General features: G+C 46.8%; 1 protein-coding gene across 1 annotated transcript in view; it reads right to left on the reverse strand.

Annotated features, from left to right (window-relative positions):
• The window catches only part of Syne2 (spectrin repeat containing nuclear envelope protein 2), a 321,778-nt gene that overhangs the window by 27,512 nt on the left and 277,858 nt on the right, over positions 1-16,408 (reverse strand). Inside the window, 3 exon segments of the mRNA XM_052739574.1 lie at positions 10,640-10,806; positions 11,741-11,899; positions 13,843-13,998. Of these exon segments, the coding sequence (XP_052595534.1) occupies positions 10,640-10,806; positions 11,741-11,899; positions 13,843-13,998 (482 nt within the window).

A 16,408-nucleotide genomic window follows, 5' to 3' on the forward strand; every position in this document is an offset into this window, starting at 1 on the left:
TTGCAGGTGATGTGGGCCAAGGCGACAGATAGCCACTAGGATATAATAAATGTTCCGCAGCTATTATTCTCAGTAGCTCCATGAGACAGGGAGGCTTGAAGGCAGGCAATGTAGTCTGTAAAGGTTTAGGTTTGAGTTCTGGCTTCATTAATCTCACTTGTAAAGCGGAGCTAAGAGTGACACCTTCCTTCACTGGGTTGGCTGGGAGGCAGGAGATGTGTATGAAGGACATTTGGGACAATCTCCGACAAGGACAAGTGCCCAGGAATTATGGCATGATCAGTTTCAAGGAGGTACATTTTCCAAACTGCACTCCTGCAGCAGACAAACGCTCCTTAAAGCCATGAGATGATTTATTGAAAAGCCAGTAACTGAACCCGGGCCAGGCCTGGATACGGCTGTAACCTAGATTCTGCCTTCATTCCCGTGGTTTACCACTGTGCCCTTCTTACCTCCACCTTACCACCCTGACTGTGCAAGGACCAGAAGCTGTCCGCACGGCTGTGAGGGGGCTGCTCTCTAAAAACCTCTGGCTGGAGAAGGGGCCATGAGAACTTCCTGTTTCAGCGTTCAGGCTCAGTACTGTCTCCTGCTTGTCCTTCCCCTCTTCCCAGGATGCAGCTCACTATGCTTCCAACCAGCACCTAATCATATGCCACTATGAGAATCACAGCATTTTATTTTATCTTTTTATTTTATTTTATTTTAACAGTAAGAGGCCTGGGGAGACCGCTTTCTATACAAAGGGAGCTACCATACAATAGCTTAGGCATAGCCATGTTTACTTTTGTCAGCCAGAGGCTAGGGATGTTATGACTCCTGGAGAAGGAGAGGAACAATTTGCCTGGCTCTCCTAGGACTGTGGTATTCAAAATGAAGTGCTCAAGGCAGACCAATGGAGAACAGAAAGAAAATGCAGACGGAACATCCCTAATCTAAAAATCGTAATCGGTAATGCATTTCAAAAGTCCAAACTTTCTGAGTGCTGTATCACACCATTACAAGTGAAAAACCCCATGTCAGATCTTTTATGATGGCTACAGTCAAGACAGGTGCACTAAAGACATACAGAATGACCTTAGGGCTGTGTATGAGAAATACCAATGACTTCCCAAGAGATCTCATTATAAATATGCAAATATTCCAAAACAGGAAAAAAAAATGCAAAGTATGTTCTTGAGCATTTGAGGTAAAAGGACACTTAGCTGTACCAGCCTTCTCATGTGGAACCCATTCCTTTAAAATATCTACATTGGACATGCTTTGTAACTCATAAGTAAGCCACAGTAATGGAACATCTATGTAACCTGCTAACATTTATCTCATATGCGAACATATGTCAGGCCCGCTGTATCTCACATGCTAGCAACTCATTCAATCCGCCCAGTGATGCTCACAAGTACTATCATCATTGGACAGCTGAGGAAAAGAAGACACATTTGGGTTAGATAACCAGCCCCAGTCACATGGGCCATTGAAATAGCAGGGGCAGGGTTCTAACTTCTGGAGGCCCTGTGGCTTGCCACACACCTTGCACATACAGATGTGCATTGATTGGGGGTAGAGGCCGGGTTCTGCTGCGGTCAAGGAACATGGTTCAGATCCAGGGCACGGTGGCAGAGGAGTCCCATGCTGCTGTGGCGTGCAGCCAGTGCATGGGGAGAGGTGCGAAGTCACAGATATACTGCTCACGTTTCCCTTCCATGGTTTTCTTGCAATGTACATTTAACCATTTGCTGTTGCTTTGGGTCCTATGCACATTGCGAGGATTCGATGGTAGCTCGAAGAGGGGTCATAAACCCCACGGAACTGATGCAACTTAGAAATCACCACACGGCATCAGAAGTACTCAGAAATCCCTCCTGGGTTTGGAAGCGACAGTCACCAGTTTGTCTTTCCCGTCAAAATGATGGCACTGCCCTATTTTTTTTTTTTCTGGAGATCCTGTCTCTACTTGCCTTATATTCCTGTCTCCACCTCCCGATTGTACTAGGATTAAAGGTGTTAGCCTCCCAAATGCTGGGATTAAAGGTATGCACCACCACCACCACCCCCCGACTCGGCACTGCCCTATTTTAAAGACCAGAGGATACCAGAACGCTATGCCCTCAAAGCAACTCACTGCCCTGCTCTGAGTGGCGTGTAACCTATTGACAGCAAGTTCACTAAGGGCCAAGTAGAGGAAGGGAATGAAGGAGAGAGAGAGATACAGAGATATAGAGATGGGGGGGGAGAGAGAGAGAGAGAGAGAGAGAGAGAGAGAGAGAGAGAGAGAGAGAGAGAGAGAGAGAAAGAGAGAGAGAGAGAGCTTCACCAGGCAGGGTCTAACCTGTCCTGCAGGTTAACCTCTGCCCGGGAGTCCTGACATCCCCGTGCACTCAAATCAGAATGTTTCTCAGGCAATCGTCTGACAATGAATTCCAAGAACCAACAGATACACTGTTGAAATTTATATAGTTCTGCTCCCTGCGGATGCTCCAACTCAACTGTCGCCTTCCCTGGGTCAGGAAGCATGTGCGCTTTGCTAATCCTGAGGGCTGACCTCTACATTTGTTAACATGGCTCTCAAAACACGGAGAGCTCCACTTAACATCAGGAAACAAGGAAATCTCCCCAGAGAGCGGGCTGTCTTGGCAGATGGTGCGTAACCTAGGCAGTTTATGTGGCTCCCACCTCTGTGCTTGCCCATGTTTATCCAGGTAATATTGGTCATGTATTACCTCTGAACATAGGACATATGCCCAGGAGAGAAGAAATAGGGTTTCCTGAGCTGAATTCTAGGACTGATGATCAAAACAATACTGCTAGGTACAAAGGAGAAGCCATCCACGCCAAAAGACATTTTTCTATGAAACCAAGCAAAATTAGAATTATGCCCAAGAGCAGCTGTAGAACAGAAGAGTTCTATTACAGGAATTATGGGTAGAGATACAGGGCATGATCAAGGTGAATAAAGTTTTTCTTTCATCTTAACTAGAGATGGCTCAGAATGTAACCCTGAAGAACACAGAGCTCTCCTTCCAGAATGGTCAGAATGAAGGTGAGTTGGTAGTCAGGACATACAGCAAGCAGAAGTCTTGCTATGTATGCATGAAGCTCTAAATATCGAATGCATATTTATCTGGAATAATTCATATTCATGCACATGGAGTAATATACCTTTCAGCCCTGTTCTCAGGGTAAGCAGCAGACAGGTTATAAAAGCTCAGGTCAGCGTTAAGTTAAGCGATGCCTATGTCAATGTGGACAGCGTAACAAAAATTAGCAAGGAGAACTGAAATGATCAAAAGCAGCTAGATCTGGACCGAAATAAATACTTAAACCTATGGGCAGCTGTCGGTTGCTAAACACACTGTACCCAGCCCTGCACAATTTTATCTTTTCACAGAGCTAAATATCTTCATAGTTAAAATCATTAATCTCCACACCCTGATTTGAGGGCACAGACAGTACAATACATTTTTAGAGCCAACTGCTGCTGTGGAGCATTTTTTTTTTTTTTTTTTTTTTTTGATGCCGGGATATTTCTATTTTCTCCACAGCATAATCGCATCTCTGCCGGCTTGTCAGAGGCAGACTGCAGACACCACAAGCATGCTGACGCCGGGAGAGAACCCATCCCCCGAATGGCTGAGTGCGTGCACACACACACTCTGCAGCCACGGTCTCATCGGTGATCTCCATTGTAACCAAAACAGCAAGACACACAGAGAATAGCAGCGGCCACCTGGGTCGCGGGTGCGGCTGTCGGCTGAAATGGCACTTACTGTTGATGAGAAAAAACCATTCCTTAGGTTTCAGCGGAAGCTCCAAGTTCCCGGCTGCACCTCCACCTCCTGCCCAGGCGGCCCCTCCCCCTGCCCAGCCTGCCCTCTTCATTCACTGGCTCAGCATCTTCCAACCAGGCCCTCCCCAAGGCTCCTCATCGGGAGGCGGCAGCACCACCGGCTGGCTCATGGGCACAGGGCGATGCCGGCTGGAAGAAAGACACCTTTTCTCCGCTCTGCAATTTTTAATCTGTTTTTCCCCCTTTGCAATAAAGGAAACGTCTCTCTCCAGCTCTTTCCTCACACACACACAGCCTTTGTTCTGACGCTACAGGATTGCAAGGCTGAGAGGAGAAAGTCCCAGCCTTATCTTGGCACTGTGATATGTATGAAGAGCTATAAAGCCAGGGAGGAAACATTTAGATTGGGAACATGGGGAAAGGAAATTTCTGCTCTATAATTTCTCTGTGTCACGTTTACAAGCAGCGGTGAAACTTGAAGCCCGAGCCGTGCAGGGGTGCCTTCCTCTCAGGGGTCCTGAAGAAGACATTTCCCGAAGGAGCTTTCCTCTTGCCTTAGATCTGCTGTCCTGCCTGAGAAGGCCAGAGTTCATTTACTCTATTCCACAGACTGTTGCAGAAGTACGCCTCCACCTTGCAGTACAAATGGACCTCAAGATAGAGGAAGAGATTTCAGCTTCTCCTTCCTGGGTTTTCCAAAATGTAGGAACATGGAAATCCTCCTTTCTCCCATGGAAATGGGTCAGGCCTGCTCCTTCCCCTATTTTGAGACCTGATCTCCTGTGTTCCTACAACTGACCACTTAGCTATTACTATATCCCCACCTTGGAGAGCAAGCCTCCTCTACCAGTGAACGATGCGTGCAGGCTTGACATTTCTCCTAACATATGGCCCCCGTTTGGCTCATTCCCACATGTGGGGCTGCCCCTGTGACCTGCGTAAGGGACCCTGAGGCTCATTTCCTGACACGCACACATCAGGGCAGTTGCTTCCTATCTTCAGACAGCTGCTCTCCCCCTGGGGAAGCCCTCGACTCCCAGGAAGACATTTCTGCAGGGTATGTAACAAAAGTCAGGTGCTCCAGAGGTGGGAATAGTTGGGCCAATGGCGAGGAAAATGGAAATGTGGAGGCCAAGCCCCAGCTGGCCCTTCCCTACGCCCAGCAAACCCCGGCTGGCTCTCCCCTATACCCAGCAACCTTCAGCTCCTTCCAGGCACCTGCAGTGGTTAAAGGAAGCCAGCTTCCTGACTGGATGCATTGTTTGGCCTTTCACAGTGACCTTGAGAAAATGCAGATAGAAGGAGAGCCATGCAAAGTGTTAGCCCCTTCTACAAGGGACGGAAAGCAATCGTAGTCCATGGTTGCCAGGGTAATAACTGTTGAGTTTAAATGACAGCATTTTACTTGCTATTAGTATAAACTGGATAGGCTTTTCACAATGGTGGGGGAAATGTGAGAAGTGTGTTTGATTTCTTCCAGTGTCTTTCCATGGACTCGATATTTCTGAAAACAAAAGAGCCATCCAATGTCAATAGGAAGGGACTAGTCTTTTGTTTACATGCTACTGTCTGAGCTGAAGTCTCTCCTTCATACACTAGCATAAGGATACTAAGCCCGTTCACGATGATGCCATTGAGGAGGCATTCAAGAGAACAGTAACAACATTTTCCTTGGAAATTGTAGGTAAACAAAATGAAAATGATCGCTAATGATCCTCATACAAGTAGACTGTCAGTGTCAACCTTCCAAGGAAGCTCTTTCAGGCACTGGAAATTCTCATCCAATCATTCACCCACACCACTAGAAAGAGTCTTTAAAGATGGTCCCACCCTAGGGCTGAGGAGAGAGCGCAGTTGGTAAAGTGTGCACCACAGAAGCATGAGGACCTGTGCTTGGAGTCCCAACACCTATATAAAGCTGAGCACGGTGGTATACATACTTGTAACCCTAGCTTGGGGATGTGGGGGTATAGGAGACAAGCAGACAGGTGCATTGCAAGATCTCACTGGCCAGCCATCCAGCCAGTCCATGAACGTGGGGCTGTGAGATGCCATGGAGGCAGATATGTGTGGATGGACCTTTGATTGCCTTGCTACTTTCTCATATGGATCTCAGCCCTCACCGACACCCTGCTAGGGAGGTAGGAAGCAGGGCCTGTGCATGGCTCCTCAGCATGCAGACTGAGGTTCAAGACGTTTCCATAAATTTCTGATTTATTTCACTCCACTACCCCTGTGTTTCTCAAACAGCATTTCTATCAATGCTGTACCACACCTTGGCACCCCACCTGAGCACATGTTAGGAATGAAGGTCTTGGCCTTACCCAGACCTGTGGATGGAACAGCTCTGGACCTGGGACACTGAGGTGGGTTATGATGCACGCTGAAGCTTGAGAACCACTGTCTTCTAGTAGGCAGACCCTGATGTGAGTTCTAGGTTTCAGAACAATTTTAATACAGTGGCTTGGAAAGCCAGCATCCCACAGGAGCCGGGCATGCCCTTAAGATGCTTTGTGTGGTGAGACAGAGGGACTTTGGCTCCTGGTCCCGCCCTGAGCAGACATCATTTCCCTTCTGAGTGGCAGTTTCCCTCTCTGTAAATGAAGGCTCGGGCTGACCTCGAAGTGTTGTTTCAACAGCCCAAACAGCAGATGTGAGGAGCCTGGCTCTGCTTGCCTCCCCCAGGGAAGCCTCGTTGTGTGAAATGATCAGATGTCATGTAAGAAACCTGTTGTCTTATTGTACTAATTATTTTGCAATTTGTTGAGAATAAAACCAAAGTACTAGATTTTTTTTGTGGGGGAGAGGGAGCATGTCTTTCTTTTCTTTTTAACCAGTGAATGAGACCTTCTTTAGTGGGTCTTCGAGTACTGAACACTATGCCAAGCCTTCAACTTTAACATAGGTTTATGGTGAAGATTTCGCAGGGGTCCAGTCATCATGTGCTTCCAACTAGAAGGGTCTAGGGTAGCACGGGTGTGTGTGTGTGTGTGTGTGTGTGTGTGTGTGTGTGTGTGTGTGTGTGTGTGTGTGACAACTGTCTGAGCTGGGATCCTGGTTGCATTGTGAGCTGCCTCTGTTTGGGTATGTTACTCAACTTCAGCCCTCAGTTGCTATGAGATAATGCTCTTGTACACTGGTTTAATAAAACACTGACTGGCCAGTAGCCAGGCAGGGCGAGCTGGTAAGAGGAAGGGCAGAGTCAGGAGTCGTCAGCCACACACAGAAGAAGCAAGATGACAAGGCAGAACTGAGAAAATGTACCAAGCCACGTGGCTAAACATAGATAAGAATTATGGGTTAATTTAAGTGTAAGAGCTAGTCAGTAATAAGCCTGAGCTAATGGCCAAGCAGTTATAATTAATATAAGCTTCTGAGTGATTATTTTGTAAGCGGGCCATGGGACTGTGGGGGCCGGGCAGGACCGGAGAAACCTTCCGACTACATTGAAAAGGGAAAGTGCTGTGGGATACCTTTCTGTACACTGTGAATATGTGTTGCTCTGATTGGTTGATAAATAAAGCTGCATTGGCCTATGGCAGGGCAGGATGGAGCCAGGAAAGATGATCCAAGAGAGATAGGGAAGGGAGAAAAGAGAGGGGAGAGAGACACCAGCCACCACCAGGAGAAGCAAAATGTGAAAGTACTGGTAAGCCACAGCCACGTGGCAACTTATAGACTAGTAGAAATGGGTCAAGTTATAGGAGCTAGCGAGCGAGAAGCCTGAGCCATAGTCCATACAGTTTGTAATATAAGCTTCTGTGTGTTTACTTGTCTGAGTGGCTGTGGGACAGGTGGGACACAGGAAAACTTATGACTACTGTTTTTTTTTTTTTAAATCAGTTAAATGGGTTGATGGTACCAACCTTTCAGAGTCACACTGAAAACAAGTGAGGGCTGGAGAGAGGGCTCAGCAGGTCAAAGTGGTTCCTGCCCAGTCTAATGACTTGAACTCTATCCCTGGGATCCACACGGTGGAAGGACACTCCCTCAGGTTGTCCTTGGGCCTCCACGATGTGCCGTGACACTCACCTCTAGCCCTCCCCCATAAATAAGTGTACTAAAAAGATCAAGTGACATCATGCATAAAAAGCATATCGTTAAGAACTCAGTTGGCAGTGGAGATACGTGCTGTTGTTGCCAATTGCTATGTCCAAGGAGGCTGATGAACTTTCAGCTGCTGTTTTATCTCCTTTTCCACCAAGGAACTGGCCAGAACTGGGCAGCCAGTGAGGCAGAGAAGCTAAGAGCCTGCTAACTACCGTGATATTAACTGAAGAATGCATGCTACTCTCCTCTTCAGAAGCATAAGCTAGGTCTCACTCCTGAATGGCCCGTGAGCAGGTGTGATATCATCACACCCTTGATTAGTGTCAAGTACCCAAGCTGACTTGGAAGATAAAGACAATAGCAGCAAGGCCACAATTTACCCAGTGGAAAGGATCTAATAAACCCATCAGAATATGTATTCATCCAACAAACACATGGGACAGCGTGCTCAGCCCTAGGAATAATTACTTATTTAAAATTTAATTTAGTGTGTGTGTGTGTGTGTGTGTGTGTGTGTGTGTGTGTGTGTGTGTGTGAGAGAGAGAGAGAGAGAGAGAGAGAGAGAGAGAGAGAGAGAGAGAGAGAATGTGTGTGATATGAGAGCAGGCACACGTGTGGCCACACCACTCCTGCAGAAGGCAGAGGACAAATTAGTGGAGTTATCTCTCTTCCTCCTCTACTTGGCTTCTGGGGATTGAACTCAGATCATCAGGCTTGCATGAGAGGTGTTTTTTTACCGAGCGAGCCACCTCGCCAGTCCAGCCATGGGAATAATTTAACTGAATCCCTGGCCTCACGGAAGGACCTCTCTTACCTAGATATGACCATGGGGATCTGCGTCCACTTCACAATGAAAACAATGGATAACTAGCCCACAAACAGGCTTCTACCTGCTTTTCTGATCCTGTGTCAAAGAAGCAACACATGTCATGTATCTGAACAGGGCACAGCAGCTTCGGATGTGCTGTTGGACACATGGAAGATTTGGAAAGAGGCTTAGAAAAGTTAAATCACATACTCAACTTTCTACAATGAATGAACAGGACACCAGCAAAGGCTCAAAACTTAAGCTACTACTGTCCTGTTTCTTTATCAAATGGTAGTTGAGAGAAACTGAATCCAGCCCCGTCTCTTCCTCCAGCCAGTTCCCCTGGATCTCTCTCTAGGAACTTTGTCAACACTAGGAGACCACGATGGACTGACTCAGACTTTACTGAGGAGGCCAAATCTGTGGCTGACACCCAAGGCCCCAATCTCCCCTAGTGTCATTTCTAACACTTGCACCAAGGGGGCTTCTTGTCCCTTCCTGGGTGGCTCTTCTCCGGCTTCACATCATACCTCTTTGCTCATACCCAGGGTCTTTCCCACTGCCTGCAGCGGCCCGCAGTAGTTTCAGGCCTTCACTCAGGACCATCTGGGATGGCTCTTTCCTTGTCTCCAGCCCTCCGCTCTCAGAAGAAGATAGGATCTGGACTCTCCATATGCTTGGCTCTACTCCTGCCAGACATCAGCTCCCATTAACATAACTCACCGGTCTTACTTCCTGCCTGCTCTGCTCATAACACTCAGCCATCGCCTCTGCTGAATCAGGATCACTTCTGGTTTCCAGTGATCAGCGAGGTAAAGGATATGCCACATCATTAGCAGTGTCCTGTTCTTGTCACTCTCCAAATCTTAATACCTTCCCCAGGCACTCCCCTGGAATTCCAAATCACATGCACGCTCACACCTGAGCACACTGTCCGGTAAAAACCTGTGCCGGGCCAGTGGCAGACACTGTTGCCCAAATGGTCCCCAAATAGGATGTCTCTGAACACCAGGTAGCAAAAGAAAAACACGTGGAGTCTTCTTTTTTTTTGGGGGGGGGGGGCACGGGATGAGGGGTTGGGTAGGGGCCGGGGGGCTGCGCTCCTTATAGAGAAGACTTGAAAACAGAAGACATCTAAAAAACGTTGGGGCATCACCACTGGTTGTTGATGGGAGAAAATATGACCAGCTCTATTTTTGGACGACATCGCACTGGAGAACAGAGCTTGTTTGTGGTCACATCTGAGAACAAGACGCCGTTCAAGTTGTACTCCCCAGTGGACCAGGTGCCCATCAAGGACCTGGCATGGTTACAAAGGATTCCCTACTTTGTGCACCAGGCTCCTGCTGTGGAGGCAGTCAAGGGCCCCCAGCTGTTATCACCTGGAGTGACAGGCACTCTAGGGCTAGGCAGGCATAATTTCATGGGGGACACGTTAATTCTAGCCGAGAGCGGTAGTTTCTAAATGAGATCTCCCCTTTAGGACTTCTCAAACTAAGTTTTCTACTCTTGTTTAAAACAAATCCAGCTGGGCGTGGTGGTGAGTGCTCGAAGCCCTGGCTACAGGGAGGCAGAGGAGGAAAGATGGGTTGGAGGCTGGCCTGGGGAACATAGCCAGACCCCCCCCCTCTCAACAATAACAGTAACAGTAACAGTAACAGCAGCAGCAGCAGCAGCAGCAATCAAAACGGTAACTCAGTGGTAGAGTGCCAGAGTGCTTGTCTCCCATGTGTGTGAGGCTGGATTTTAATCCTTAGATTCCCCCCATGCACACACACACACCCCTAATTCATGTCAAATTTTACTAAAATATCATTTCCAATCATTGTTCAAATCAGGATTCCTACTCATCTCGCTGCCGGATGGCAAACCTGTACGTTTACAAACCCGCCAGGTTACCACACAGGAAGACTAGACTCAGCTAACCAGCTCTGGGAAGGAAGCCATCACCTCTAGAAGTCAATCAGTACAGATGATCTGAGGCCGTTTCTTACCTTGATCCAATGACGTCAAAAAGATGCTGCCAGCGGTCGTTGATTTTGCTGAGCTTGTCCTCCATCTCGGCAGCCTTGGCCTTGCTGCTGGCCTTGATCAGCTGGTCGCCCATCTGCTTCAGCTGCAGCTTGTTTTCGCTGAACAAGCTTATTTCCTCCATGCAGTCCTGACAGGCACCAAAGGACAAGGCCGGAGTCACCACCACCAGCTCCGTCCTTCTCCAGCCAAGGGCACACGCGCTTCTCTCTTAATGCCCTTTTTGGGTTTGTTTTTATTTTATCAGACAGCGTCTTGCCCTGAACTCCAGGCAATACTCCTGCCTTAGCCTCCCAGGTAATGAATGGGATTGCAGGCATGTACTACCATGCTGACTAAATTAGTTTTCACTGGGAAAAAAATTAACCGTTAACACAGTTCTTCGAGGAACGGTGTACACCAGCTAGGTGACTATTATGTCTTAAAGGCAGTAGTGACTTTCTCTCACTGTGTAGCCCAGGCCCTGCAGCTCCCATCTTAGCCTCCTGTGTGTTGGTATAGGCACATACTTCCATGCCTGCCTGTATGTCCTTCCTTTTTCTATAGCCCTGTAGTGCTGAGGATTGAACTCAGGGCTTCATGCATGCAAGGCAAGAACTCTACCACCTGGGCTATAACAGTCCCTCAGTTTCCCCTCACAAATGTGGAGCTGAGACTAAATGGATTTAACCAAGTCAGTCTGAGGTCAAAGTTTCCCCAGGGTTGATAGAGAGGTGTTTTGGGTGACTGTACAATGATGCTCAAGCCACCACTTCTGTCATGAGCCTCTTTCTTTGCTGCTGGCCTCCTCTTTGACTCGGGTTCCACTTCACAATAACTAGATTAAACCATCACTGGCCAGTCGTCCCAACGGAGGGAAAGCAGCCTTCCTCAGCACCGCATCCACCTGTGACAGGCTCACACATCCTACCTTTCCTACCTCTTCCTTCCGAAAGATCAAAAATAGTCTCTTGAAACATGCGTGTTGCCACTAGAAACACCCGTGACAATGTAGCTCTTAGAGCCGGGCAGGATCCCTCAGGTCCTCCTCAACGCACCCATGTGGGCACCCCACCCCCACTTACCTTCTGTAACTTTTCAATCATTTCTTCAATGCTAATATCCGCTGTCTGGAGAACTTTGTTTTCCATCTGGACCAGCCAAGCACACAATTCCTTATTTTTTTCATTGAACACGATCCATGAGTTGAGTCTGTCTTCAATCTCCTGTTTGCGGACAGTCACCTAGGTAGGACATGCATTTGGCGGCTGAAGCTAGCCAGGAAAGAAAATCCCTTGGCTCCCCCAAAAAGTGAGTACCCCCACCCCACCCCCAGTGTTCACACACAAACACAAATGAGCACAAAAATCATTCACTTTTGTCAGCGGCTCTAAAACCTGTTTCTTTCTCTTAAAACCCCAGGGCTCATCATTAACCCAAGTTTTCTTACCCTCTGTGTATTTACACTATCAAGCCCCACTAAAAATCAGAAACAAGGAAGGTTAGGTACATACAGAATCATCACTCAACTTTGTTTTGCCCTGTTCTTTCAACAAAACACAGTTACTGGCTGCTACCTTGTAACTTTGTGGCCCAAACCTTTTCCCTTTCAAAACTGATCAAGTCCCTATATCCAGAGGGCCAGTGTTCTGCTTACTTATTTTGAAATCAGTATTTTTTAGTAATGTACGCAAATGGACCAGAAAACTTAAAAGATGCAAACATGTTTGAGTATTTAAAGAAACAAAAAAAAACCCCAAAAACAATTCATTTAATCCACTTTGCTCTTACACACAGTAGCTTTTGTCTGAAAACTATGAAAATGTCACCAAAAATTGGTCTGGAGCAAGCAGGCTGACCCAGCGTTCTATTACGCTAACACCAGCCAAGGGGCTTCCCTCCCTCCTTAGAGGGCTACAATTTATCAGTTAAATTTACATCTAGATAATACAAAGCAGCCTTCCTAAAGGTACAACTATTCTCAGTTTCTAAAAATCCTGGAAATCCCAACAGTTTAAATGGGGTAGTTCAGAGTTCTTTTGGTAGTTTTAGCACCCACTTTATAGAAAAAGGAGGCTGCCCTCCCCTGAGATTTTTCTCACCATGTACAAAAGAACCTCTGCTCTTCCCACAGTGAGATCACGGTACCAAATGCTTCCGTGTCCTGCCTAGCCAAATGTGTTTAAAGGGCCCGAAAACCTATCCCTAGAAGAACAAGCGTTTTGCTCCCAATTCCTCCGGCATCCATTTATTTTAGCTTTTAAAACTCCGGGTATGGTGTGCCAGGATTGAGTCCACAATGGTAACAATTAGGACCATCTGGAGGATGATCTTTGAGTTTTCTTAACTCTTAGAAGACTCAAAAGATTCTGAGTATTTCCTTTTACATAAAACATGAATTAGAACAACTTGACACTTAGAGCACATTGTAACTACTAAAAATCAAGTTTTTAATAAAGTGTTTTTACTTCAAAATGTAATTAAAAGTGTCTTTAGAACACAGGTATTTACAAATGTCAGATTCATTCACACACACACACTAAAGATGAATTAACTTTTCCTGAGAATTATGTATCCTTAAAACAGGATCCCTAAGATTAATTGAACCTTTAATTTCACCTTCATCCTGTCCCAGACTTGAACTATGTAATACTCTAAACACAATTCCATCCTTATGCAGTAGAAGTGATCTAAGGTCCTCAGACTACAGTCAACCACTTCAGAGTTTAAAACACCATCCCGTAGGACTAAACATCTGATTGCAGGGAAGCCTGGCTCTCAGATAACCCCTCCCACCCTGTGGGCATCTAGGTTATGGTGTTTGGTCCAGGAGAGGGGATCTCTCCTAAAAGCATACTCTGATTAGCGCTCATCTATGCAAGCCACGAAGTAGAATCAGTACAAGCATGACCCTGCTTACATCCCAGCTTAAGGTGATCTTAAAACAACAACAAAAAAAAAACCAAAATAACTCAGTAGAAATGTGTGCAAAGTTGCACAGTGAGCTCTGTTGAAACAAAGGGGTCAAATCTGTTAAAACGGGTGGCTACCTCCTAAAGGAACCAGAGGAGGCACAGGGGTCCCAGTACCAAAGGGCCTTTGCTTCAACGAAGTCAGGATCCTTTCCTTTAGCCTTGGGGCATTTCCATCGGCTCCCCTCAGCTCTGCACAAAGCTGACTGACTTACTCTCAGGCAGAGGTCCTCCCATTGTCTGTGCAAAAGCTCGATCTGCTCCTTCAGAACCGTCACGTCCTCCGCCAGGATGTGCTGGCTCAAGTCGGCCTTCATAGCTTGAAGTTCTTTCAAGTTGTGTGTCCAGTTAGCCAGGGACTTCTCTACTTCCTGCATTGAAACACAAGGAGAAAGGGGGAAACCCGCCTTCAACTCCAGCTGCTGCGGTTTCCAAACCTGTAGGCTAATCCTTTGATCAGGCTCTGGGGGAGGGGAGCCTGGGAAGGGGAGGGACCTTCGGAATGAGAAACAGCCGCTACCGCAGCAGTCCTGCCCGGCAGCCTACAGTCACCTTTCTCTCAGGGGACAGACAGCCTTCGCTCTCTTCAAGCTCATTTCTTCAGGCAGCTGGAGTTTAATAAGGTCATTCTGCAGGAAAGTCACCCAGGCCCTTTACTGCCTCGTGTGTCATGTAAGAAAAGCAAAACGTACACACGCTTCTGGATTAAGACCCAGGAGCTATGTTAAGAGGTAGGTCATAGAAAGTGTGATTTCTCACTTCCAAAATGCCTGGGTGGGTGCCCCGCTAACACTGGGGCCATCATAATACGTCAACTTCTGTTTGGAAGGAGTTATTTTTGATTTTCTAAACAAATGAATATAATGGAAGGGAAAAAATGCTTGCTGATAAATGGCAGAGAGTAATTAGCAGATAGCTTTCTATATTTATCATCTGTCCATCCATTCATCCATCCATCCGTCTGTCTGTCCGCCCGCCCGTCCGTCCATCCATCCATCCATTCATGTGCAGGAGAGCCATCCTAGCGTCTCACACTAGCTAGGCAAAGACTACCACTGAGCTGTACTGTCAGCTCCAACTAGTTTTTAAAGTGAAGTAGTTTTTCTGATCTAATCAACTGTAGCAATTAATCAAGAAAATTCTTTTCACTACAGAGGAAGCGAAAGGAAACAGCCCGAACACCCCAGAGTCTATTAGGTTTTAATTGTAGTTAGAGTAACTTATCCACGGCATATTTTTCCAGGCCTCTCTGTTCCTGCCTCTCAGTTGAAATCTGAAGGAAGAAACTATCGTTTACGTCAGAAATCAGTCTAAAGAGCGGCTTCAGTAATGAGGCGCTAATTCTGTCTTTTCAGTGTTCTATATACTATAGTGGCAGGATTTCATTACTTGCTAACATTCTCTGTGTTTCATAAGACAGCCCAGAGGAACCTTTCAAAACTCACGTAGAAAGAAATGGCCAGGCACGGTGACACATGCCTTTAATTCCAAGCACTCAACCACTGGGCTACATCCCCAGCCTGGGACACGGACACACGGACACACACACACACACACACACACACACACACACACACACACACACTCACTCACATACACACACACACACACACACACACACACACACACACACACACACACACACAGAATATAGCTGTGTGGTTAGCATGTGTTTCTCTAATAGACTGTATTGACAGAATGGCAGGGACCATGACAACACTGATCCCAAATGCACTATTTTTGAGATACAGCCTTTTCTTCACAAGTCGCTTTTAGTCACAAAGTTTTATCATGGCACCTGCCACATGTCTGGTGTATTCGGAATCCTCAGATATCAAAATGTATAAATGAAAAGAAGGCAGTTTGTCAGTTTGTACCAATAAGGGTTTTTGTTGTTGTTATCTGTTTGATTTTGCAGTACTGGGGATTAAACCCAGGGCTTCACGCAAGTTGGGCAAATGATGGGGTCTTGCTATGCAATACTGAACAGCCTTGGTACTCGCTATGCAGCTTGGGCTGGGTTCCAACTTGTGGTAGTCCTCCTGCCTCCGCTTCCTGAGCTGGCATTGGAGGTTTTGTATCACCACACATGGCTAAGGGCTTTAAAATGTTCATGAATATTGAGAGAAACAAATGAAGGAGGTAAACAAAGTACGGGGAGATCCAGTGTATTTGCCAATTACAGCGGATGATCACTCTGTTGAAACATTCCAGAAAGCATGCCTCAGATCTGGGCCTGTATCCTCAGCAGCAGAGTGCTTGCCTAGCATGCACCAGCCTCTGGGTTCCTTCCCTTGGAAGAAGCATCCATCTCACCACCCACCCAACCAAAGAAAGCTTCTGTCTTTAGCTTAAAATGCCCCAGATTTGCGAGGAAATGATTGCACAAGAGAATAGAAAAGAAAGGGAAGAGAAAATGACTGCAAAAGTCAGTCAAAGTTTGTTCCATCTTCAGTCTGATAAACGGTCTGTAGGAGTCCAGTTAACCCTCGAGAGCATGATGTAAAACTTCAAGTTGTTTGTACATAGCTGTTATTACCAGGCTTTGGCTGGACTCCCTATGGCAACATGGAAGCAGAAGCCTTCTCCTATGGCATTGGTTCATAGTGAGATCGTCAAGTCCCATTTTTCTGCACTACCCTTTGAACTAAGGGGGATGGGTAGATGCTTAGTCAAGGGCTTGCCGTGCAAGTGTGAGGATCGAGTGGGCCTTAACACCCATGTGAAAAAGCCAGGTGTGGTGGTGTGAAAAAGGCAGGCGTGGTGGTGCATGCCTCCCAG

This window comes from Peromyscus californicus, unplaced genomic scaffold (genome assembly GCF_007827085.1).
Source record: "Peromyscus californicus insignis strain IS unplaced genomic scaffold, ASM782708v3 Scaffold_15__1_contigs__length_86483966, whole genome shotgun sequence".
Taxonomy (NCBI): domain Eukaryota; kingdom Metazoa; phylum Chordata; class Mammalia; order Rodentia; family Cricetidae; genus Peromyscus; species Peromyscus californicus.